The 26,615-nt window shown below is 47.0% G+C and overlaps 1 protein-coding gene across 1 annotated transcript in view; it reads left to right on the forward strand.

Annotated features, from left to right (window-relative positions):
- WDR76 (WD repeat domain 76) overlaps positions 1 to 26,615 on the forward strand; it is a 75,137-nt gene that overhangs the window by 18,671 nt on the left and 29,851 nt on the right. Inside the window, exons 7-9 of the mRNA XM_086957900.1 lie at positions 9,747 to 9,793; positions 11,175 to 11,328; positions 24,042 to 24,200. Of these exons, the coding sequence (XP_086814026.1) occupies positions 9,747 to 9,793; positions 11,175 to 11,328; positions 24,042 to 24,200 (360 nt within the window). The remainder of the gene's footprint in view (positions 1 to 9,746; positions 9,794 to 11,174; positions 11,329 to 24,041; positions 24,201 to 26,615) is intronic.

Here is a 26,615-nt window from a genome sequence, read left to right on the forward strand (position 1 = left end):
CCACACGTTTCTTAAGATGATTATTTGGATCTTAAGTGCGAGAATTGATGCTCAAACAAAATTACTTTTGTTAACATCTTCCCTCCTTTTTTGACTGGAGATACTAACAACCCTACCCATGGTTACTCTTTTAGTAGAGCTGTGCAACTTCCTCTAAAGGCCTTACCCACCCTTTTACACCTCTCCATTCTTCCTAGAGCTACCAGAGCCCATAAACTGCCTGAAAGTTAAATTTATGTGCTGCTCATTCTCAAATCTGTGACATAAATAGTTTGCAAATCTCTTCTTCAGTTGCAGAAAATGAGCATCCGCTGTGTGCAAGGCACAGGTTTTCTGTGCACGGCACACTTTGAAATGTCTGGTACTAATTCAATAGTGAGAATAGTAGTTGAGGCTCTGCACGCTATTATACTTATAATGCTTATATTAAATGTAATAATTTAAGGAACAAGGGGGACCCAGCGGGTAGCTATGGACCATGGGTGTCAGTTAAGTTTTTGGAAACAACGGTCCTTAGCAGTGGTGAAATAATAAGCAATTGTTATATAGACCACAATAGGTGCTATATATTTATCTTCCTTGCCCAGCCGGACAGGAAATTTATTAATCAAAAGATTCTCAGTCAAAATAAATTTCTACAACAACAGTTCATTGCAGTAAGGCACACTCCTGTCCCGTACCCGGAGAAAAGAAAATAGAAGAGAGTGAAAGGGGTGTTTCAGGCAAAGGAAAAGAGCAGGCAGGGTACTGTTTCAAGTCAAAAGTTAACAGTATCGCCTCGAGTAGTGCATACAAATTCAGATAAACATTGCTTTAATGTATGCCCACTCATAGGTGTCGACGTTTCGATCCCACGCTCAATTAATAAAGGGGATCATCTTCAGGACTTAAATAATAGTTTTGCCTGGGTTATAACGGCCTCTTGTTGGAGGTGTGGAATTCAGGTAATGCCAGCGTCGCGGGGGCTTTCCTTGACAATGCAAGTAAGGTTTAGTGCCTGTGAGGCGCTATCCAGGCTCCTTCAAGCGCCTTGAGTCCCTTTAGTAATTAGTTTAGCCGCAGCACTACTAGAGAAGTTGATACACTACAGTTTTACCCAAACAGGGAAAATAGGCATGAACTCATAAAACACAAACAGGACACCAGAAAGGTTAGGTGGCTATAGAAGGCTTCACACAGACGTGGTAGAAGGAAGAATGTCACAGGTTGGAAAGAACACTGCCTAGGGATCAAGATGGGGCAAAAGAGGAGAGAATGAGTTACTAAAGTAGTGTGAAGCAGCCTGACTCAGAATAGATAAATAGGAGGATTGAGGAGCGATGGGGAAGTGCTTTGAACTATTCCTTGCAGAAAATATGCTAACAATTCACAAGAGATGCCATGAGTATTTAAGACGAGAAAAAAAAGCTGTGCCCATTGTCCGATCCCATACAAGCTTCTTCACAGAGGACCCCTTACAGAATCCCAACCCATATGCTGTAGCCTAATGAATGGGCGTAACCTTCCCGTCACCTTTCACCTCGTGCTACTGCTTCTTACCTTCCCCCCCCCCCCCACCCCCCTTGTGTGGCTGCCTCCCGCTTTGGTTTTTTTCCCAATTGTCCATCTGTCTTACCCCTTGGGCTCATGTCCACCTTCCACTTTTGCAGCTGCTTCCTGCCTTGGGCCCCTCTTTCACCAGACCAGCTTTTTTAGGACTGTTCCATCTGAGAATTTCCTCCTCTGCGGATGACTCTGGTTTTCTTCCTGCTCTCTTTTTTTTTTTTTTTTTTTTTTTTTTTTTTTTTTTTAGTGGTTCTTCTCTCTCCCTTCCCACCTTGCGGCCCCAGCCCCTATGTGCCTGTCTTTGGTCTGGCTTCACAACCTCTGTGTGGCTTTGTCTGCCCTTGAGGACGCATACCCTTTTGTACAGCTGTTGCTTGCCCCCAATCCATTATCTTTTGGGCCTCCCCTTTTACTTATCTTGGGCCCTTTTCTGTGCGGTGTCCCTGACTATGTCCCACCACTCAATGCACCTTTTCTTTTGTTGTGTCTTGTGCATGTTGTGACAGTGACTTACCCTATTAAGTATAGCTACACAGAAATCAACAAAATATGGATGGGTTGATTGTTTGAATGTCTCAGTCATTGCTAATTACTCTGTGACGTAAGCCAGTCCATTTTCTTTTTTAATTGACCACCATTCCTCTTCAGTCAGGACCCAGCCATATGGAAATCGGCCTTGCTCCTCCTTCACTGGGAGCAGTCCAACCAAAACTGCCAGATTAGGCCCCTCTGAACAGGAAGACAAGCAAATCTGGTTTCTGACTATTTGAGTCCTGTGGCGTAGTGACCACTGCCACCATGTCAGAGTGTAACCTTCCAGTATACTAATCCCAAACATTGAGCCTAGACTCTCAGCGTCCTTCATATATTCCTTTAGTTATCGATTTGGAGTGCATGGATGTTCTGCGAGAGGCAAGCAGACCTACAAGGAGTTAATATGCCATTAAAAAAAAGGAAGATTTTGACTGTCAATTGCAACAAGTGTAGTCTTATACTTCCTAATGGGTTGTATGGCAGAACATGAAGGGAAATACTCTACATGCCTTTACGGTGCATTTTTTCAGATTGCATATGCTTTTACAACAAAGTCCTTTACCACACATTGTTTATATATGTGTGTGTGTGTGTGTGTGTATATATACATGTGTGTATATATATGTGTGTGTATGTATGTGTGTGTATATATATATATATATATGTGTGTGTTTGAGGCATGTGTGCTGTAGATACACATGCTTTGCATACTACTGCCATCTAGTGTTGGGTCAGGATGTTTGTAAATTGTTTTTGTTCGAAGAAGTCTTCCTAGTCACAAGTTAATGTGGCGCCTCCTTTTGGTGATAGTGCGCATGCGCATCGACTCCATTGTTGGAGTTTTTTTTTCCACCATCGGGTTCAGACGAGTATTGCTGCGCTCTGTTTCAAAACCGTTCTTCTGGTTCCCCTCGGTGTGCAATACTGTTTACCCTTGACAGTATTGTTTCTTACGCGTTTCCCACCTCACCGCGTATCGTTTCAGTTGACAATCTATTTTTTGATCGTAAAGCTTTGTGGACACCGTTCAATTTCTGTCCTTGGTGCCACCCAAAGTATCTGCGCACTGACTCACACCAAGTGTGTAACTTGTACTTGTCTCCGGAGCACAAAGAAGAAGACTGAGACGCTTGCAGATCGTTTTGGTCAGAGAAAACCCATTATTGGGCACGACGTCGAGAGATGCAGCGTCAAAGGATTGAAGAGTCCGTCTCATACACCAATATCTTCTTGACCGGAGGCGTAAGAGGCCTTTTCGGTCTTGGAGTCTGATTCGGAGCTCAAGATAGACCTTGATGGCGAAGAACTTCCACAGGGACATGGTGAGGTGAGTTCAGAAGACCCCCTTGCCCTATCAACCCACTCACAAAAAGCCCAAAGGCTTTGGCACCACCTCTGCCTTCTGGCCAAGGTCGGCACCGAGATGACATTTCCAACGCCCCGCCTTCCGGATGCACTCTGAAACACCCAGTCAAGCCTTCTGACTCGGGGCAGAGTCGAGACAAGACCTTTCCGGAACCGAATCCCTCGCGTCCCAAGTCGCAATCCGGCTCGGAGCCGAAATCCTCCAGGCTGGAAATTAGACCACCTTCGGAGCCGACATCTTCCGCACCCAAAGGCCAGTCCATATCGGCACCGAAAACGCCGGTACCCAAACCGAAAGATGTCCCCTTCAATCCAAATTTAGATATTGTTCCACCAAAAATGGATCCCAAACAGAAGAGACTTTATATTAACCCAGAAATGGGTCATATCAATACCAAGCTGCCTCGTAAATGCAAGCTTTCTGATGAGGACAGTCATTACAAGATCCCTTTAAAAAAGTAGACTGTTGGTACCAGCCCTTTTTATCCACCACCAGCATCCCCTCCACCACCCTCTTCTCTGACTTTAAATCCTTTGCACATCACACGTCTGGATTCTCCACAATCTCAGCCTGATGGGGGATGATATTGATAAAGGGGACCAGCTTTGAAAAGATTATACTATTGACCCTCCATTAGACAATGATCTAGACCTTTACCCTGCCAAGCCATCTCCACTTGATGACAATGTATCTTATCAGGAACTCATTGCCAGGGCTACAGAATACCATGGGGTGGTATTACACAAAGAATCCTTAGAAGAGGATTTTTTTTGTTTGAGACAATAGGATCCATACATAGGTCGACACAAACACTCCCTATGCGTAAAGGTATGATGAGACACACTGAAGACATTTTTAAAGATCCTTTGCGTGCACTCATCTTGACTCCTAGAGTCGACAAAAAATATGAAGCTTCCCGAACAGATCCGATATTTATCAAGGGCCAGTTGCCACTAGACTAACTGGTGGTGTCCAGTGCTCGCAAACAGGCTAATTCCCAAACCCCAGGGGATGCTCCCCCCCCATATAGTAAATAAAGAAAAACTAATTTCCAATTCTTCAATAAGATGTGCTCTAGATGCTGCTAATACTGCAGCTAGGGAGGTCAACCTTAGCATCTTACTCGGAAGACATGCTTGGTTAAGAAAGCCCGAAGTCCAACAATCTGTTTTAAATACACCATTTGACAAAAAACATCTCTTTGGACTTGAAGTTGATCAGGCGTGTGAGAAAATGAAAAGACACTAAAGTGGCTAAGTCCATGGGAGCTCCCTAGTCTCCTTCAAAGAGAGGCTCCTTTTGTCACTGCTTTTACTGAGCAGGATCCAAAATCACACCCTCAGCCCAGAACACCTCCTCTTACAAAGGTAATACTCAGTTCTCTTACTCAAGGTTTTTTTCGAAGAGGATATGGAGGAAACAACTCTAAAGGCACCAGTGACTTTACCATGTTTCCCTCTGACCATACCACACCTGTCGGAGGAAGACTTCAACAATTTCTCCCCATTTGGCAAACTATAACAACTGACAAATGGGTGATCGGAATTATTCATCTTGGCTATTGCCTAGAGCTTACTACCAATCCCCCAAACATTCCGCTTCGCTCTCACAAATTGTCTTCAGACCACTTGCAGTTGCTCGAACAGGAAGTGCAATCTCTTATTAAATGAAGCCATAGAACCAGTTCTGGTACAGTACCAAGGTTCAGGGGTTTACTCTATTTTTTGATTTCCCAAAAAGGACGGCCCCTTAAGACCTATTCTGGATCTCAGGGAGTGAAACCAATATATACTGTCAGCACTTTCACATGGTAACCCTTCAACAGGTGCTTCCACTTTTACAGAAGGGAAATGTTATGTCTACTCTAGACTTAAGCCGCATATTCTCATGTTCCACTTCATCCAGCTCATTGCAAATACCTCAGATTTGTGATGGCAGGAAAACATTACCAATTCAAAGTACTCCTGTTCGGAGTGACTACTACTCATAGAGTATTTGCCAAATGTCTGGCAGTAGTCACAGCTCATCTCAGAAGACAACCTTTTTACGTCTTACCCTACCTAGATGACTGGCTCAACAAAGTCAGCGCTTACCAAAACTGTCTACGACACACTCAAACCACAATAGACCTACTTCATCAACTGGGCTTTCCCGTCAATGTACAGAAATCTCATCTGTATCTTTCACAGATACAATCTTACCTAAGGGCCACTCTAGAGACTATCAAAGCTCTAGCCTCTCTTACCATTGTAGCCAGAATTCACAACATTCAGTCTATGATACTACCGTTTCAATCCATCAAACGTTACCAGCCAGAGTGTTCATGCAACTGCTGGGAATGATGGCGCCTTGCATCTTAATTGTACTTCATGCAAGACTCCACACGTGTCCCCTACAAGAGAGCTTAGCACGCCAGTGGAATCAGTCGCAGGGTCAGTTAACCGATCTAGTGTTGGTAGAGCTGTGGTGGCGGAGTGAGCTAAAGAACGGTGATGGATTAAACCCAGATCAGTTGACTGGGGGTGAGTGTTTGTATTGTCAACGCTCCGTCCATCGTCCCCTTTGGTTTTTCTCGGTAGACGGCCGCACCCATCGCTCTGTGTAGTGGTGGAACCCACAAGTTTATCAAAAGAACGGCCTTTCATCAACCCTGTTCCTCAGATCGTGCTCACAGCAGATGCATCTCTGACAGGTTGGGGAGCCCATCTCCAACATTACACAATACAAGGCCTATGGAGCAACATGCATGAAAGCCTCCACAACTATCTAGAGCTTCTAGCTGTTTTTCTACCGCTCAAAGCTTTTAAGACTCCCCTCATAGGCAAAGTTGTTCTAGTCCACACAGGCAATATGACCGCAATGTACTAGGTACAAAAACAGGGGAGGACACTGACTCTCCAACTGTTAAGCCATTTGGAATTGTGCAAACCATCACCGGATTTATCTTCTGGCAGAACACCTTCCAGCAGTAAACAATCAGATTACCTACCTCCTCCGCAGAAAAGAGGCAGCAAATTCACAAGTGGGAACTTCATCCCCAAGTGCTCCTTCCATACTTCCTACTATGGGGATTTCCACAAATAGACTTGTTCGCCACAGTCGACAACTCAAAATGCCCAAACTTCGGCTCCAGGTTCCAATACCCACTCTCAAAAGTCAATGCCCTATGGATGAACTAGTCAGGAATATTTGCCTCTGCTTTTCCACCTCTCCCACTCATTCTGTGTCTGGTACGAAAGCTCAGGCAAACATCTCACACTAATTCTAGTAGCTCCCTCACCGGCCCGTCCGCCATGGTTGGAGTTGTCATTAGTTCCACATCAAAAGCTCCATCTCACCTCCAGGCTCTTCATGCAGAACCATGGAGAAATCAGACCTCCAAATCCCACAGTAACTAAACTTAGCGATCTGGATCCTGAAGTCATAGAGTTTAGTTATTTAAATCTACCACCAGACTGTATGACTGTTCTAAAAGAAGCAAGAAAGTCCACTACCAGAGCTTGTTAGGCAGCAAAGTGGAAACGATTTGTAGTCTACTGTAATAGCAAAATCATTCCTCTAGATACTGCTATACAAAATGTTACCTGTTACTTATAGCAAACTGGACTGGCTTCTACATCTAGTGGGTTGCACCTTGCAGCGGTAGTTGTGCATTTCCAGAACAGGCAGCATTTATCACTATTTAAAGTTCCAGTAGTCAAAGCCTTCACGGAAGCCTTGAAAAGGGTAATACCACCAAGAATTCCTCCTGCGCCAGTATGGAATCTTAACATTGTCCTTACAAGGCTTAAGGGTCCACCTTTTGAACCATTGAACAATTGCCCTTTGCAGTTTCTTTAATGGAAAGTTGCTTTCCTCATTACAATCACTTTAAGGAGATTTGGTAAGCTACAGGCATTAGCCTAGGAAGAACCCTTCTTTCAGTTCCACAAAGACAGGGTAGTTCTTCGCACCAACCCTAAATTCCTTCACAAAGTGGTTTCTGATTTTCATATAAAGCAGTCAGTTGAGTTGCCTGTGTTTTTTTCCTCAACCTAATTCTGCAGCAGAAAGGGCTCTTCACACGCTTGATGTCAAAAAAGCTTTATTGTACTACATAAATGGGACCAAAGATTTTCGCAAAACAACTGTCCATTTCATCTCATCTCAAAATCTGGCTTTCAAGATGGATTGTTAAATGCATTCAACCTGCTGTGCAAAAGCTAAAAAAAAAACTTTTTCCATACCCCCAGAGCGCATTCCACAAGCAAAATAGGGGCGACTATGGCCTTTTTAAGTAACATTCCTCTAACTGACATATGTAAGGGAGCTACATTGTCTACACCACACACATTTACCAAACACTATTGTGTAGCTGTTAGCACGCCAACAAGCTAATGTAGGTCAAGCAGTACTTAAAACACTGTTTCAAATAACTAACATCTACAGGTTGGCCACCGCTTTGGGAGTACACTGCTTTGTAGTCTATGCAAAGCATGTGCATCTACAGCACACATGCCTCGAACGGATGATGTTACTTACCCAGTAAGCATCTGTTCTTGGCATGCTCCCACCCGCCTTCCCGGACACCTATAGTTGTTGCAGTTCTTGATTTATATATTCATACACATGGACATCTCTATACTACACTTATTCCATTCTCACCCTCTTGCGGGAGAACAATCCAACAATGGAGTCGATGCCCATGCGCACTGTCACCGAAAGGAGGAGCCCCCTTACCTCGTGACTAGGAAAGACTTCTTCGAAGAAAAACAACTTGCAAACATCCAGACCCAACACTAGATGGCATAAGTATGCAAAGCATGTGAATCTACAGCTCTACATGCAAAGCACAGATGCTTACTGGCTAAGTAACGTATATATCACACACAATGTATTTGTGGGGGTGAGACCTCCCACACACCCTCTTTCCTTAAATGCGTGGTAAAGGCATACGTAGTAAAAGCATATGTGTTTTAAAAACATATGTGGTAAAAATTTGTGGTAAAGGTACAACATGGTAAAAACAATGTTGTAAAGGCTGTTTCCCCTTCAAATGTAGCATTGTATATCCTTCCATGATTATGGAGTTGTAAGGCCTCAGCACAACAAACACAAAGTGATCTGTAGATTGCTTGAATTGATCTCGGTCACTGGTAATTACTGTGGGTGGTGATCTTGAGTATAGAAGCCTGGGAAGTGGTCATGTCAAGAACATAGTCTCTTGGACTTAAGACAATATATTCTTCAAAGAGAAAATGCAATTTCAGCTGTGTGTGGAATTTCCCACTTTAAATGACTGTTTATCTACGGTTAATACATATTCACAAAGTCACCAAGTGCAATTGAATATGGCAGAAAAATGTTTTCTTTCCACCAATACACCATCCTTTTATTTTGAATGAAAATAACTCTTCCTTACTTATGTGTGGTCTGGTTAGTCAGACACACAAAAGGTGATGGGAGGAATGCTTGCACTTTGTCTAGCCACTATGAATCGTTTGGGGTAGCATTCCATTCCAACTCATAGTTCTTCTGCTCACTATGCCACATCAGTTTGGGCCCAGCCATATCCAACTCCAACTGGACCCTGCCCACTTAGCAGCAGTCTAGCCCAAACTGCCATACCAAGTCTTTCCTGAATCGGAACACAAGAAACCAAAGAATGGTTTTGCCCTGTTTGGAGCTCTTCTGCCGGGTGTAGCTTGATTTCAGTGGCAAAGTAAGCATGCAACCCTTGTCTGGGCTACCCTTGCCACTTTGGGTGGTACATCAAGACCACAAAAGGTAATGGCAGGAATGCTTGTGATTTGTCTAATCTCTGACAATTGCCCAGGGTAGCATTCCAACTCATAGCTCTTCCGGCACCATGTCACCCCAGTTTGGACCCAGTCATATGCAAATCAGTCTTGACTCTGCTCCAGCAGTCCTGTCAGGCCAGGTCTTCCCTGAATTGGAAAACAAGCAATCCTTTACAAGTTTCACCCCACATGGCCGTATGGTGGGCAAAAGAATGATGGGTTGGAATCCACCCCAAACAATTTCCAGTGGTTAGCCAAATTGCAAGCATTCTTCCCATACTTTTTGGTGTCCGTGTTCTTGTTTGTCTGCCGGGCTACACTAGCTAATTTAGTTTCCCATCTCGATTTAGTCCCTTCTTTTTATTTTTTTCTATTTGCTCATGTAGGACTGTGGATGCTCCATGTTGATATGTGGTATGCGCAATAAGTTTAACATTGTGCCCTCTCGTTCTGTTGTGAGCTCTGCTAATGGTGTGTTCCAGAAGTGCTGCAACTAATTTCACCTTTAATCTTTTCTGTAGGAGGTGCCTCCCTGTGCCATGAAGCAGCCACTAAGCGGTTTAAAGGGGTAAATAGTTGATAGTCTCGTTCTCTCACTTCCCTTTTCTCGTATTGTCCTTCTGTAATATGCAGTCTTCCTCTACACTCCTCCTGTTCTTGTCTTGATGGTGCCAGACCTTTCCCATGTTACTACTGCGGTACCTCTACAGGATGCATACATCTTATTATGGAATCACATGCTTTGCTATATAATGCTGTTAGACAGTGGAACAATGGGAATCAACCCTTGGACATGTCTCGAATTCCACATCTACCATTCCTTTGACTAGAATCCCACAATGCCCTTCAAATATCAAAAATAATTTTGGATTATTGGATGTTGTATGATCATTGATAATCTAAAACTCAGTGTCACCTTGACTCCAAATGAGGAGAATGAGGGCACCCTAGCTGGGGAGATTGTGTTTTTTGTGACCTTGACTCCAAAGCAGTTTGTATGTGGAATATACATCTTAATCAAGATTAGCAAATTTGACATTTTTAATGTAGAGGAATTTTACCATGTCTGAAGTGTGACCCCTTTCAGGTTATGTCAGAGATGCCAAAACAAGCTTACAGGAAACATAAGCAACATAGTGTCCTGTCGCTGTTTCCCCCCCATCAAAAACAGGGGTGCAAATTGTCCAGTTTCTAGAAGTTTTTTGTGTGAGTAAGTAGGTGGGGTAAATTGGTGATATAAAGCCATGCGGGCACTCTTGGGTGTAGTCATTGTGTCTCCTAAGATAGGAAGCTTGATGAGAGTTCTTGAATGAACAGTAGGGCACTTGACCATGACACAATCTTTTGAATTAGCTTTAAGGACATAAGCTCTTGAAGCATAGTTTTTGAAACCGCGAATAAGTGTCCTTGCTAACTGTTGTTTGGAAAACATCTCAATTAGGGACCTACAAAGTCATTGGCCACTAAGGAACTTAATTTGCATTATATGCTCTTGACTCCAAATCTCGGAATTATTGGCAGTGCGCCCAAGAAACCAGGAATGGCTATTTAATAGGTCTTTCTAAACACCCTGATCCCAATACGTTGAGCCTAGGCTCCCAATGTACTAGGGTATGGCCATGTCGGTGTTGACTTAGGGTAGAATAGACATTAAGTGTGATGCAGCCTGACCTCCTGTGAGGAAATGTCTTGAAATATGGTATGAAAGGTAGATTTTGACTGTCAGTTGTAAAAGTCTCGAGCATTGTATTATAGTATTTGTATAGCAGTTCCTGAAAAAAAAAGTAGTAGAAGGCAAGTGTGTACATCTACAACTGATTATGAAGCTGCAAACCTATTGCTGTAGGGAAGTGATGTGTTTTCCCGTCTTCTCTATAGAGGCCATTTCCCAGTCTCGGTTCTCTCCACCAGAATGGAGAGCTTTACTCTTACTTTTGCCACTTCCGCAGGTACAAGGCACGTCTGCGCAGTATGACGCTTGTGGAGGAGAGGGTTGCCAAGGTGACTAAGAACCGGATCTTCTCTTTAGCCATCCATCCTTCAGAGAGCCAGACTCTGGTGGCTGTCGGAGACAAGTGGGGGGAAATCGGCCTCTGGAACCTGGTGAGTAGTTGCAATTGCATTTCATATAGCACTTAATAACCCTGACAAGGTGTCGAATCTCTTTTAGGCGAGTAGCGTGCTATTCCGGAGTCCAAAAAGAATTTGTGGTTAATTCGTATAGGGAAATATGAAATTAATGTGAGAGATTGACATGTGAGTATGTTAACTGGATTGAAAAGAGATAGTGGAATGCTCCTTAAATGAAAAGTGCTCGAGGACTTGTCTGGTGAAATCCTACGGCCCCTGCGCTCCGCGGGGCTGTGCAAGGAGGCTCGGGGGTTGGCACTGAGAGGCTGTGCGCTGACATGGAAGCTGCCGGGCGGATGAGCTGACCACTTGAGCTCGCGGCTTTGGAGGCTGTAGGTGCTGCGGAGGACGCTAACTGTTGTGGACCCTATCGCGGGCCTCCGGAGCATTGCCGAAGAACTGTGGGGGCAGGAAGGCTTCCGAGGGTGCCTCTGGTGTGGCGTGAACGAGGAGGTGAGAGCTGTGTGGCTGCTGAGGCGTCGGAGTCCACCCGCAAGGGAGCCGGAGGAGGCGTACGTATTGAGGCACCTGGGTTGCCATACTAGATCGTAGTGGCCTGCTGTACTGCCGCTAAGTAGATTGGGCAGCTGTGCTATGGGGAAGAAGCGGAATCCTTGCCTCCGCGCCTGTGGGAGAGCTGTGGGGCTGAGGCAGAGGTCATCCCCCGGCGGTGGAATACACAGTGCGGAGGCCGCCATTTTGTGTCGTGCTACTCGTGGCCCTTGCTGAGGAGTGGCGAATGAGCTGAGGCAAAGGCTGGATGTTATGATGTGGGCTTCGGGAGGCACTGCTCATGCTAACTTACCCCACGGTCTGGCTGGCCTGAGATTTCGGGACTCTTGCAGGGCCTGGGCTCCTGTGATCCTCGTGGAGACTATTGTGTGCCATGTAACTGTGAAGGCGCATCTATATGTAAAGGCAGAGTGAGAGCGCATGCAACTTGTGGATACAGCATTCCTTTGCCTGAACCATCTACAGTTCGTCGGGATCTGTGGGGGGTGGATGGAAGCGGAGCTTGGGCTCACGAATGAGACTGCGGTGAGTGGAATTTCCCCCATCCTGCGTCACGACTATGCTGGTCGTTGCGGTGTGAATTTTAGGGAACTGCTGCGATGTGACAAGCTAATGGAGGGAACGGAGAGCGCTATAACACCCCCTCCCGCCCCCTGAATGTAGACTGCTGCCCTGCTATGCATGGTTCCATCTAGGAGGTTGGTGTAGACATCATTTTGCTGTCAACGGGCCATTTGCGACTCACGGTTCCTTCCTGACGCACTACCCTGAGTACGGATCACTGGAGTGGTGTACGGACATTACTGGCGCCGGGCTCTGGAGAACCCGGGGGAGCCCGCCTTGTCGTGGCGAGAGACAGGTGGTGGCGACGTGCATCCCACCTTGATTGTGTTCCCCCCATACCTGGTGGTGTAGGTGCTGTCCGATGCCAGAGGTGTGATCTGCTGGGACAATCCTTCCTCGCCCTCAGCTTCACTGATAGGGGGCCACGTGTGTCCCCCCTGGCCCAGCAGCCCATGGCGCAGTCCTCATGGGGCGACAGGACGCCAAGCAACCTAAACTAACATTTGAAAACAAACGCTCCGCTAAGCAGGGAGAACCGGAGTCTGGCACACAGGCGGACGACTCGGGAGTCCAAGCTGCAGGCGACCAGAGCCTGGATCTCAGAACACTTATGCTAGACATGCGCTCCAGTCTTCGGAACATAGACGCTAAGCTTGACACCTTGACATCTCAACTGGACGCTGTCAAAACGCAGGTGACATCACATGAGACTCGTTTAGATGTGCTAGAGAACCGTCATACTGAATGTCACGAAGTCCAAGTTGAGAGGAAGGACCAACTGCTTCAAATGGATAAGCTCCTAGGTATCATACGGGCCAAAAATGAGGACTTGGGAAGCTAGGTCGAGACGCAATAACCTACGCGTTACAGGAATACCGGAGACGACCGCCATTACTAAGATGGTAACGTTCATCACGAACCTCCTCCACGAGTTATTTGATCCACATCTCTCTGCGGTGTTTGTGGTGGAAAGGGTGCACAGGTCTCTGGGTCGGAGGCCTCCTGTGGGGAGGATGCCCATCATTGCCAAACTACTGATTTATCAAGACCGAGATCTCGTCCTGCGGCTCACTAGAGAGAAGGGCCAAATCATGCATAAGGGAAATACCCTATCGTTCTACCCTGATTTTACACCAGCGGTGCAGGCGGCACGGCGGGTGTTCCTCTCTGCGAAGCGCATCTTACTACAGGCACAGATCCCCCAATTCTCTACTGTACCCTGCGAAGCTGAAGGTGTCTGTGGATGGGAAGCCTCATTTCTTCACGGATGCCAAATCAGCACTCAAATTTGCAAAACATGGGGGGGAAGCAGATCAAGAACAAGCAGGCAGTAGCGGAGGCAACGGGAGGTGCTCTGAGTGACAATGACTGACCTGGGTATCGTATGAGCATTGTATGTTCCGTGTCTTGACTCCTATTCAGGGGAACACGATTGACTATCTGTTGTGTTTGCTGTGGTCCAACATTTAATTCACATGCAGTCCCTCCTTGTTTTTCTATATCACTAATAGTTTGGGGGGCGCTGAGGTCTCCCGACCACCTTGTGCGATGCAAGGTAGTTTGCCGGCATCGCTACGCCTCCAAGAAAAGGCTTCCGACATTGATGTTAAATGCCTTACGGGTTGCATTTGGGGGAGGTAATTAACAATCTAATTGGGGGGTTGAAGTGGGGGGGGGAGGGTGGAGATGTTTTTTTTTTTTTCCTGTCAGTCACATTTCAGTTGGGTACATGAAAATGATTTTAGTATGTGGGTGGTATAGCGTGCCATGGGTTGATACCATCAGTTTCTATGTTCTAGATGTACGTGCCTCTTGATGCAACGCTAAATTTTCTCACTTGGAATGTGCAAGGCCTTAATGATAACAGGAAAGCGAGATTGGTGCATGCCTACTTGACTCGTCACAATGTGGATATATGCCTCTTACAAGAATCACATTTGAACAGCACGCAGTCCCCCATACTCCGATACGCTAGATGGGGTCATGCTTACTCAGCGTTGTGTTCTAACTATGCCCGGGGAGTGGTTGTGCTACTTAGGAAAGGCCTGGATTGGAAGGAGGGTTTGGTACAAATGGATCCGGAGGGGCGGTTTGTCCTGATGCAGGGGCTCCTCTGTGGTAGATCCATCATCATTGTGGCTGTATATGGCCCAAATACTGACTTACCTGGTTTTTTTCACTGATATATGGTCTAAAATTAGAGCTTCTGGCTGTGACTCTATTATATGGGGAGGAGACTTCAATGCCATACTTGAGGATGAGGTAGACAGGAAAGGCACAGCCAGGACCCTGCACCCAGAGGCCACCGCAGCCCTGAGGGCGATAATAGCTGAGGGGGACCTGGTAGATATCTGGAGAAGTAGACACAAATCATTGAGGGAGGGCACCTGTATCTCCGATCACCACAATGCATGGTCCCGCTTAGATTTATGGCTTCTTTCCAGGGACATGGCCACCTGCACTGCTGCGGTCAGGCACCTACCGAGATCCCTGTCGGACCATGCCTGTTGCAGATATCGCTCCGGAACATGCAGTGAAGTGCTTTTTCATGGCGTCTTCCTCCACATGCCCTATTAGATGAAGCCTTCAAGGAGGAGATACGACATGACATTGATGACTACTTTCAGATTAACACAGGGTCTGTAGATACAGAGGGCACCTTATGGGAGGCCTTTAAAGTAGTAATCCGTGGTAAATGCATTGCTCGCCAAGCGGGGTGTTAAGGGCTATTCGTGGGACACTGGCGTCCCTGGAGTCTGACATCCAAACTATTGAGACACAATACTACAATGGGGGAGACCACACGACTGCTGGTCTGTTTAAGGATAAATTGTTGGAATACTGAATACGCTGAAGAGGCACAACGGGAGGTTAAATTCCTCGGCAAATATGCAGAAGCCAGGCGGTATGGGGAGGGAGATAGACCGGGGCATACACTAGCGGCTATGATCAGACCATCTAGCACTGCAACCTACATACACGAGATACATGACACGACTGGTGTTGTAGTTAGAGGCCAGAGGGCGATCTTACAGGTTTTTTCGGGCTTTTATTCTACCCTGTATACCTCCACCCAGAATGCTTGCCCGGGTGGACTGGAGTCCTTTCTCGATTCCATTAGCCTAGCCTGGTTCAACGACACGTACAGGACATATATGGACCTCCCGATCTCTGCTGATGATGTAGCCCAGGTCATCAGGAGTTTGCCACTAGACAAAGCCCCTGGCCCGGATGGCCTCACCACAGCCTTTTACAAGGCTTACGTGGAGGAGCTAGCTCCTCGGTTATTAGGCGGTGTTTGAGGAAGCGCTGGAGGCTGGGAAATTCCCCGCCACAATGCGTGAGGCCCATGATAGTCACACTGCTAAAGCCAGGTAAATCGGAAGAAGAATTGGACTCTTACAGGCCCCTCTTGTTAATTAATGTTGACCTGAAAATACTGGCCAAATTAATTGCTAACCTGTTGCAACCTCTTTTGTCCTTGGTAGCGTTGCCCGATCAGTCTGGTTTCATTCCGGGGCGCTCAACATCACACAACCTACGCACCATCTTTTCGACGTTGCATTACCTTCATCCCAGTGTCCACGCTGCTATGGTGTTTTTGGATGCGACTAAGGATTTTGACACTTTAGAATGACCCTATTTATTTGCTATCTTAACTAGGATGGGGTTCAGTCTGCTTTTTTTTTTTTTTTTTTTTTTTTTTTACCTTTATTTAACATTTGCAATCAAATACAGACAAGGGCGGGGGAGGAACCAAGATGGCGATCGGGACGGTCGTGTAGGCTCCCGGCTCCGCAAGCCTTCGAATCCCGCACCGACATCCTGACCTCCATCCTGTGTTTGTGCTGCAGCGGGACGGTGATACAAACGCCTCTTTGCGTTCCTCTGAGGTCTCTGCCTGCCAGACAACTGGAGATATTGTCGAAAGTGTTTGGCGACTTCCGAAACCCCGGCTCCGGGACTCATGTTGCTCTGCGCCGCTGGATGCTGCTGGAGCGAAATCGGACAGTCGAGCTGGGGCGGAGCTGGCACTCGGGGACACACTGCCTGCCACAAAGGGAAACAGACGAGATCCTTTCCGCCGCGAGGGGATTTTCTGCCACGTACGGATTGCACACACTGGCGAGGCGGGAGCCCTTTGTGACTACTTCTCCCTTGAGCAACGCTGGTGGCGGGTTGTACCGACCCCATCTTGGAGCTTGTACGTTACTGGCGGATCACCTTTGACTTGGCCCCCGTCTTGAGCTGAAGGAGGAATGGCTCTCGCTGAGGGTCGCTCCCTGGCAGTGTGTCATGTTTTTACCAGCGGCTTGGACTGCAGCCTCCCGGTGCCGATTTCGCCTTCCTTCCATTGTGGTTCCCCTGACGAGGTAGAAATGGCTGCTGGCTCCCTGACTGGGAAGACAAGCGCTACCTCGCATCAAGACTGTTTCACCCAGCCTGGTTTTCGAGCTGTGTGTTGGACCGCGTATACCGCTTTGTGGTGAGGAGCTGTCGGAACTGCAGCCTGCACTGACCTGCGGTGCCATTCTGGCCGCTCTTGCTGATTTGCAATCTACATGGCGAGCAGGCTCCCGTGAGCTGGGTCAGAAGCTTGACGATGTCGCACTCGCGCGGGGGCGACCGCGACCGGCCAGCTCCCAGCGCTGCGTTGATCTACCTTTGCCTGTTCCTGAGGCGGCTACCATGTTGCCACACGTGTACAAAGAGGAGCAGATTATCCCTGGCTACAGGGATAATCTGCTCGTCCACCAGCTTCAACGGCGCTACAGTGTTTCTCTCCCCGCCGAAGGTTGAGACTTTACCCATGATGTCGCTACTGTTGTCTCAAATGCCATTTTTGCAGTTATTGGCCCCCCTTGCTGCCTTCGCCTCGCAATCCTTTTTCTTCCTACAGTGGAATGAGTGTCATTGTGCGACCTTGGGGTTGCTCATCTTTTGGGTCTATGGATTTAATGGTAACTGGCGACGTCCATTTTGCTCTCACACGCCTCTTCTTTGCCGAGTGTGGCCATCTTGTCCCTTTGTTCTGCTTGGGGCGGGCTCTTTTCGGGGGCCATGTTTGAAGGGATTTTTACGAACAGGCCAGGGCTGATGGTTTACTTTTCGCTGTTTCTGACTGCTTGGCTGGCGGAGACCCGGGTTGGAGCGCTTTTCTGATATACTTGGCTGTGTGATAAGTGCTGTCTCTCCCCATTTAATGCTGTAACTGACATTTGTTGTTGTTGACTCTTGTTTATGGGGTGGAGGTCTTCTGCGGGGCTGGGGAGTCTGGGAGCAATTGGATTTGGCCCTCCTCCGGTTTTATACGATTCTTTCTTTTTGTGTCTATATTTCGGGTACTCTTTTTTGGGCGACAGGCGCACTGCTAGGGGGGGGTAGGCCGTAGCCTCTGCATGCGTGTAGAGGGGGGGGGGGTTACTTTGTTCGTTTTAGTTTCTATGGGCCTTATTTTTTCTCCTTTCTAACTTCTTTTCTCTTCTTATTTCTGTCTTTGGGTCCGTGGGTTGCTTGATACGTGATGGGTAGCGACCGGCATGAAACATGAGGTGTGCTTGAATATCTTGTAGTATAAATCCTTATGCCGCTATTCCGACCACAGTTTTTTAGTCTGGTTTCAGTACTGAAAGTTGCCCACTCATGTCGTAGGTGGATGGACTGGACTCTGCTGTTTCTTAGTTTTTACATTTAAAACTGCTTAAAAATTTTTAAATTAACCTTCACTTATCCTATCTCCCGGTAGTACGATGATACTCAGTGTAACTCTGATTGCTTGTCAATTTGTATTGCGGTGCTACCGAGTTGCCGTATAGCCTGCAACAGTGCTTAAAATGTTTTCGAGGCCGGCCGGATGGTTGTGGGCCCGTATTTGTTTGCTGATACTGCACAATAAAGGTTTCAAAAAAAAAAAAAATACAGACAAGGGCCTACAACCCCCAGGGCTGGCCGCTAAGCATTTTTAGTACGTTATTACCAGCCAACTTCAAACCCGCCTCCCTGGGGAGCATAGGATCTCCATTCACAAAGCGCATCGGTTGCAAAGGTAGTTCAATTTAGACACAGGATAGGAGGTTTTCATTTTAAAATAATAAGTGGAAAGAGTCAGGTGTCGCACAGTGTCTCGGATCACCAAGGGGGGGCGAGCAAAGAAACAACGTGTCCAAAATAAACTCGCTATAAAATAAGTCAACGGAGTTAAGACATACGACATCAGGATAAGCTAGCACATTATTATTCGTCTACTCCATCATTATTGTCCGCCCCAGAGCACCAAAACCTCAGAAAAGTCAAGGTACAGATATAGAAACAAGGATGTAAGAAAGCCGAACCCACTACACTAACTCGGAAAAGGAAAAAGAGGAAAGGACAAGGGAAGAGAAGGAAGAAAAGAGGCCATAGAACAAAAATAAAAACGAACACCCATCCCCACACCCCTCCACCCCCCACCCCCCCACCCTGCACCCCTGCTGATGACTACGGCCACCCCCCTCGCAGCGTGCCTGTCGCCCAGTAATCAGAATCCGAAATATAGAAGAGGGGAAAGAAAGAAAAGGCAAAGAACCCCACTCGGTGAGGGAAATCGGAGGAGGGCATATTTCTACGGACTCCCGGTCTCCTTCCCCCGTCTTAGCCAGCCCCGCCCCGGACTCCGTTGGGTCAAGAAAACAATCCCGTTAAACCTAGTGCCACAATGAGAGACCCAGATACCAATCTCAACCCTGGCCCCGTCGATCAAATTCACTAAAGTCGTCAATTAAAGAAAGCCCTTTCCACAAATTACTGCAAGAGTCTACAGAACAGGAGTAAACAGACGAGAAAAGAACGGCAGTTCTCAATGTAGATGATTGGTGCCAATGTTGCCCCTCCCTGTCTCCGAAGCCAAGCTTTACCCCATCCGCCATCTTGTAAGACCGACAGGGGAGGGGAGTCGACATGGTCCGAAACAGCAAAAGATAAAAAGTAGAAAGTTCCAGAATGGGGACGACATGTAAATGTTCCAAGGGATACTCAATCGGGGGTTCCAACGGCTCCATTGGGTGATCGGGTGCAGTACAGTCAGGAAGATCCAATACAATAGGGGCAAACCCTGCTTCCAGCGCCGGGTCAAAAAACGTCTCCGAAACATCTATTGAAATGCAGGCTGGCTGCCGGGGCGCGGGTGTCGAGTCAGGATCCGCTCTCAGGCCTGTGAGGCCATCCGTCGCAGACAACAAACTGCAAGTCTGGATTTCAATGATCCCCTTAAGTGCCATGAGTGCCTTCAGCACCGTTCGCAGTGACGGGCCAGTTCGAGCCTGCTCCGTTAGATGCCTTTCTTCCTCCAGCATGGTGGTCCCCACGGAGAGGCGCCTTCTCCGGGGCAAAATTAGGCGGAGCAGGAGTAAGCCATGAGGGACTGACGGTTAGCAAGCAGTAATACGCTGCGAGGCACCAACCCGGGGGGATCGACGATGCGAATGCCGAACCCCCGGAAAGGGACCCCCGCGACACAGCACTGTGCGTCACTCGTCACCTCACCTACTGTAGGGCACCAGGCAGCTGGTGGTAGCAGACCAATCAAAAAGTCCGAGTGTTCCAGAGAGCGGACCCGACCACATTCAGCAGTCCGTTGTTATTCAACTCGGACTCGGCAGAGCCCGCACTCGAGACCCCGGCGTCCCTGCTGGGTTAGGCCTCAAGCGACCATCGACGTAACTCCGCTCCACAACGGCGGAGAAACTCCGGGATTGCACCACTGGAGAGCAGGTCGGATCACACACACGGATCCGGTGCAGGTAACCAGGATAAGCGACATGATAATAGATCGAAGGACGGAGGTCAGCGGAGCTGGGAGACTATGCGGCCATCTTGGTTGGTGTCGTAGCTCCTCCCCCAGTCTGCTTTTTATTAGGAGAATTAAACTGTTATACACAGCTCCGAGCGCCCGGATCAAGGTAAATGGCCTGATTTCTGACCCGTTTCCCATATCCCGGGGCACGAGGCAGGGATGCCCCCTGTCCCCGCTGCTCTTTGACATCGCGATGGAGCCGCTGGCGGCTCGCATCAGACAACACCACACTGCACGGGGAATTGGGTTCAGTTCCAGGAGCCTGTTGATCTCCTTATATACAGATGATGTGACCCTCTACCTCGTCAACCCTGAACAAAACCTGGACCCAGTACTGCGCAAATTTATTCGCTTTGGGGGTCTAGCTGGTGTCTGTATAAATTGGTCCAAGTCTGTCGTGTTCCCCTTGACGGACAGTACCCTGCAGGTGCATTCAGAATTCCACTTGAAGTGGGAAGCTGAAGAGGTCAAATATCTGGGCATTTGGATTAGATGATCTCTCCAAGAGATCTGGAACCTGAATTTCGGTCGAGCTATGACATGGCTGGACGGCTGTCCTGTGAGTGTACTGATGTGGGCGGGGTAGGTGACTACATGCCCTCTGCCAGAAGCGAGTAAGGTGACCTTCACATAGCTCTGGCCCCACCAGGACAGTCCGTGGGATTTCCGACCAGGGACTGCGGTCCCAGGGAGGGCCTCAATGAAGGGTTGATCCCGCGACCTAATACAGGTCGTATACTCGATTCCTTCAATCACTGGGGAATCGGTAGCAATTTGATGAGCACTCTGGTCCTGATGAATTGCCTTAGAGGCATGAAACATGTCGACCACACTTTAATTAAGGGTTGAATGAGGCTTGATCACCCTAGCCGTCACGCCTCAATACCCTTCATTTTTAATAAAGCAGTGAGCCATGCTATTAAAGTTTTGCCTAATGGACTCTACTGACTTTTTTAAAACTTCACTCACGCTCACTATTGCTCTTTCTTCCTTGGCCCCTCACACTCATACACCCATTGGCAAAGGAATAAAAGAACTCCGCTAAAGTGCAGCACCCCGTGCTGCCCGACGGGCATTGCATCGCCAGCCTGCCGCAGGAGCAGGAAGCCAATGATGACACTGGACGATCATCGGGTGGGATGGCAACAGTCGTCCAACCGTTGACTTGTGTGAGGCATCCTTAATTCCGCAAAGGGTTTATCACATTCCCTAGTATACACACTCCTTTAGAGGGAGGTTAGATTTAGTTACTTTAGTTGACCCAATCTGGGGAACTCTGTACAATTGTTGTTGATTTCTATGGCTGGAGGGCAAAAATGATCGTATTGCGTAAGATCCTTTACCTTTTTGTAAATATCCCTATCCCACTCACGTCGTACTTTTTTGCCACGCTAAAATCACAGCTTGTCACTCTGGCTTGGGCGAGTGGGCAGGCACAGATCACCTGGGACATACTAACACTGCCCTTGAAGAGGGGAGGATTGGGGGCCCTGGACATGCATCTCTATGCGCTATGTGCTCAGGCTCAATTTCTCCACTTTTGGATACATCCAACCCCGTTCCAGCCACACGTGGCCGTGGAGATGGACGCTGTAGCACCGGTTCCGCTGCGGGTGGTGGTGTGCACGTAGGCGAAACGCCCTAGAGGAGACGTGGTCACTGCGGATACTCTACGCTGGGTGTGGGATGAATTGCCGAAGAGGGCGAGTGTCCCGCTGATGTACGCTCCCTCATTATCTTTGACTCACAACCCTCTGCTACCATGCATTGCAGAGGGCATGGGGCACTCATTGCAGCAAAAGCTGGGCCTCCAGACCTTTGCAGATCTTTTCCCAAATGATGAATTCCTCCCCCCACCTGAGGTCGCTGAAGGCCAGGAACCACCTTTCTCTGAGCTATTCCTTTATCACAAACTAAAATCGGCATGCCGAGAGATGTGCAGCGACTTCTCAGGTGCTCCCCCGACCTTTCTTGCACTTGAGAACATTGTGAGTTCCCCATCCCCTAAGAAACTGGTAACTCGATTATATAAACGGATGCAGGGGGGCGTGCCCGTTGCCCAACTGTCGGCACTGCAAAGGTGGAATGAGGAGTTACCTGCTGTGATCACTGAGGATCAGTGGCTCTTCTGCTGCAGACAGCTCACTGAACTTTCCCCCAATTACAAATTGCGCCTAATTCATTTCAAGTACTTAATCAGGATGTATCGAACACCGATAAGTCTTCACAGAATGGGGCTCCGACAGGGAGATGGTTGTTGGAGGTGAGGTTATTCTCCCGCAACATTCCTGCACATGTCATGGTCCTGCACTAAACTGGAGGACTATTGGTCCTCGATCTTTACAGCTGTAAGCCAAATTGTGGGGCGCACCGATGTCCCGTCTCCTGAGTTAGGCATTCTGGGATATGTTAAGGACACGCCACCCAAATTCAGGAAATTGCATGCACTGCTGCTACTGTATGCCAAAAGGAGGGTAGCAATACATTGGGGGAGGCGCAAGGTGCCCACGATAAAGAGATGAAATACGGATGTTACCTATGGGCATACACAATTGGGTATTTTTTAGGAGCTGATGCCATTCGCCTTCAGACCGTAAGACATCTCGGAACTGTTTACACAGTGGATGAGCAGACAACAGTGTGGCGGAGGGGTGGGTGATGATGAATGATGCTCATGGCAAATATTGGCCACTTTACCTAATGTGTATAATGCTGTGGTTGTGCTAGGCTGATTTTATCATCAATTTGTTGTATGCCATGGGGAGCTCTTGGGCATTTGTCGAGATGGGGAGGTGGGCATTATGTGCCGCTTCTGAATAAGAATCTGCTTGGTATCACAGACTGTTGCCTTGGGGCCTTGACCCCAATGTATTTATTTACCTGTATGTACTTCATTTGACGAAGCGGACATGCTGCTGCCTATTATTTTTTCCTTCGTTAAATGTACCGTAGAATTTTTTCTCTAAGACTTTTGATTTTATGTGAAATGTAATGACAGACAGTTGTTAATGCAATGCTTACTGCATGTTGTTTTGAAATGTTAATAAACAGAATTTTAAAAAAAATGAAAAGTGCTGCAAGATCTTAAATTGAGAAATATATTATTTGAATGGATACTGTGAAATATGGGAATCAATTTACTGCCTCAAAGTGACCTTTGATTCATTGTCCCTCTTCGATACACAACTGCTGCCTAGCAGGATTCATAAAGTGAGGGGGTGGGTATGAAATGTTCAGCATTGGTGTATGAAATGAAATCTACCATTCTAGAAGTATGATAAAGTTGTATGTAAAGTTTGAAACTGGAAGTGCATGCTCAGCAGCTCAGGTGTAATGAAGATTTTCATGTGGCACATGGTCTTTCTGTGCTGCCATGTAGGTACAAGTGACTTGAGCTGTGTATTCTTTAGTACTAAATGCCTTTTATTTGTGGGGAGCAACGAAAATTGGGGTGGGGGATGACTCCTGTTTCAACTTGTGTCCTAGGACATTATTTTTAGGACTAACTTGGCAGGTGAGTAATTTAGTGTGGGGAGCTTTATGGAGAAACTTTGTAGGAGTTTATTGGGCGGGGGGTTTTGTAGTGGACTGTGGGAGCTTTTTGGAAGGGTGGTTCAGCAAGCCTGTCGAAGGGGAGCTGATGTTTCTTTGTGTGTTTTTTAGTTTGTTTCCACAGGATTAATTAGCCATATGGGGGAAATAGTTGCTACATGGAATCCCTCTAGTTGGTATTTGATCACTTTAACCTAGAATCTCCTTTTCTTTCCCCTTTTGTCAGGGTCATGAGTCTGCAGATGGCGGAGTATACATGTTCGAGCCTCACTCCCGCCCAGTGAGTTGTATGCACTTCTCTCCGTCTCATCCTGCACATCTCCTGTCTGTGAGCTATGATGGCACTCTTCGATGTTGTGATGTGACTAAGACAGTGTTTGATGAGGTAAGATCCTGCCACACTGGCTAAATCCATTTGCTAGGAGTCTGTCCCAACAGTCTGCTATAAAGTATCAATTTTGTAGGAGCCTGTCCCAGCAAGTCTGATATAAATTATCAACATTAAGCAACATAAAACTCGAATTCTAGGTATTTAGAAAAAAAGCAAGGTATCATAATGCCAAAACTAAAAGCCATTCCTCATGTTCAGCCTCTAACACAATGTAACCTGAGAGACTTGTAAAGTGTGCTGATACCTGAAAGGTGTCTTGATGCTGAGGGATTTTATAGCTACAGGAAGCTTAGATGCCAGGCTGCCTCAGTTCATCAAGAAAATGGCACAACTTTTAAAGCTTTCCTTAAAGGTAGCAGCCTCCGAACGGCTCTAAAGTCGTCAGGTAAGAACTTCAAATCCTAGCTGCGATAACCTAGAAGGTAAGACCACCCGCCCATGAGTGGAGGACCGCAGGAATTACTAAAAAACATTCCTCCGAGGGCCAGAGAACAAGCAGGGGAGTATGTGGGCCCAGACCGATGTTGAGCTTGAAATACCGTGCATGTGGCATTAAAAAGTATGTTTAGCAACCAGCAGCCAGTGCAGAGATTTCAAGGAAGGATGATGTGGATGAAAGCTGAAGAGCATGGCCGGATGCATAGTTTTGGATGCACTGAAGACGCTGCAGGAAGCAGGCCAGAGACCGCCCAGGAAAAGGGAGTTTCAGTAGTTGGTTACTGAGGACAGCCTGGACGACAAGTAGGCAGGTGTAAGATGGGAGACGAGTAAGAATTTTACAGGGTAGTTTCAGCAAAAGAAAGCAGGTTTAGGGAAATGTGTTAATCTGAGTGGTAAGAGAACAATCCTGCTTGAGATATTTGTAATGATTCTGAACTGAGGGTACTTGAACTGGAGCAGGGCCTAACTGAGTTGGCCAGAGGCTTTTGGGTAGGACACAAAGTGGATTGCGGTCAGAGTGAAATTATCTTGGTCTTGCCTGTCTTTAATTTAAGTGAGTTGTTACTCATCCACTTAACCGCTGCAATCCTACAGCTTGGACAGTAGTAGGTTTAGTCCTGGGTGTTGTCATCAAGTGAGATCACTATTCAAGTGTCTTCTGTGTAACACATGGACATAAGACCGAAGGAGCAGATAGTTGAACAAGCAGACGCACGTAAATATTGATAAGTGTGTGGCTCGTTGAAGTGCTCTGGAAAACTCTTTGGGGAAAGAGATTTGAATTCGGAGCAGAAGGGGGGGCTAAGGAAACTCTTAAGCTCTTTTAATGTAGGACTCCGTCCAGGCTAACACCATATCCTGAATCCCTGCCTCCTTGGGTTGAAGCAAAAAATGGTCATGAAAGACCTATCAAAAGCAGCTGGTAAATCTAGCATGACCAGGGCAGAATTATCTACCTTGGTATGCATGTAGTCGTAAATCTTTCAATACTGAGACCAGCGCAGACTGTATTATGGCATGGTGGAAAACCGTACTGAATAGCATCCAAGAAGCTATTGTCCTCTAGAAAAGAGGAGCGCTGCATATTGATGCCCTTTTCTAAACATTTTATTGGAAAAGTAACAAGAAGATAGGGATGGATTGGCATCGGGTTTTTCCACAAGTGAGATAACCAGGACCTGCTTTCTGGCCACATGGACAGTGGCATTGAGTGACTTTTTGCTGATGGTTTGTAGAGAGTGAGAGCTCTTGAGAGACCCAGAATGTCTAATATGCGGGGACAAATGTTCAGAAGGGAGCCTGAAGTGACCAAGGATAATAATTCATGGATGTCCTTGGAAGATAGTACAAATTCACTGAGGCGAATTGGCAGATGGCGACTGAAAAGGTTGCCTTAGAGTGAGTATTTGGAATAAGTACCTAAATGGGAAAGAAATCAGATAGTCTTGATCTTTTTGAGAAAATACTCAGTCTGTCACATAGTTTGACTGCTCCATGGCCGATGAGGTTCACTCTGGAGCTGCTAAAGAGTTGACTGTTTTTAAAACCTCTTTAATAGTATTCCGTGTGTTTAGAATTTTTGCCAGAATCGTAGTTCATCTTTGTGGTAAGACCTAGGATTTTATATACCCCGAGTGCTGGCTTTAATTCACTCTTGTTTGCAAGGACAAACCACCCTGCATTTGAGCTCTAAACCTGTATTTTCTAGTTTAGGTTCTCTTAAGGCAGAGTTATACCAGGGGTTGTAGGACAACATTGGCTGGCAGAGGAGAAGAAACAAGTAGCACTAAATCTGAGCTTACTTAACCCAGTGATTACATTCTGTGATACCATTATGTATGGTAGACCTAAAAGAGGCACAGCCAGACTTGGAGAGAGCTCTAGTAAAGGCCTTAAACAAAAGTTTAGACAAGGTTTTTTTGGGGTGGTTGTGATTGGTAGGTAAAATGCTTTTAAGAGACTAAAAGG

The sequence above is a fragment of the Lissotriton vulgaris genome, chromosome 2_1 (genome assembly GCF_964263255.1).
Source record: "Lissotriton vulgaris chromosome 2_1, aLisVul1.2, whole genome shotgun sequence".
Lineage (NCBI taxonomy): Eukaryota > Metazoa > Chordata > Amphibia > Caudata > Salamandridae > Lissotriton > Lissotriton vulgaris.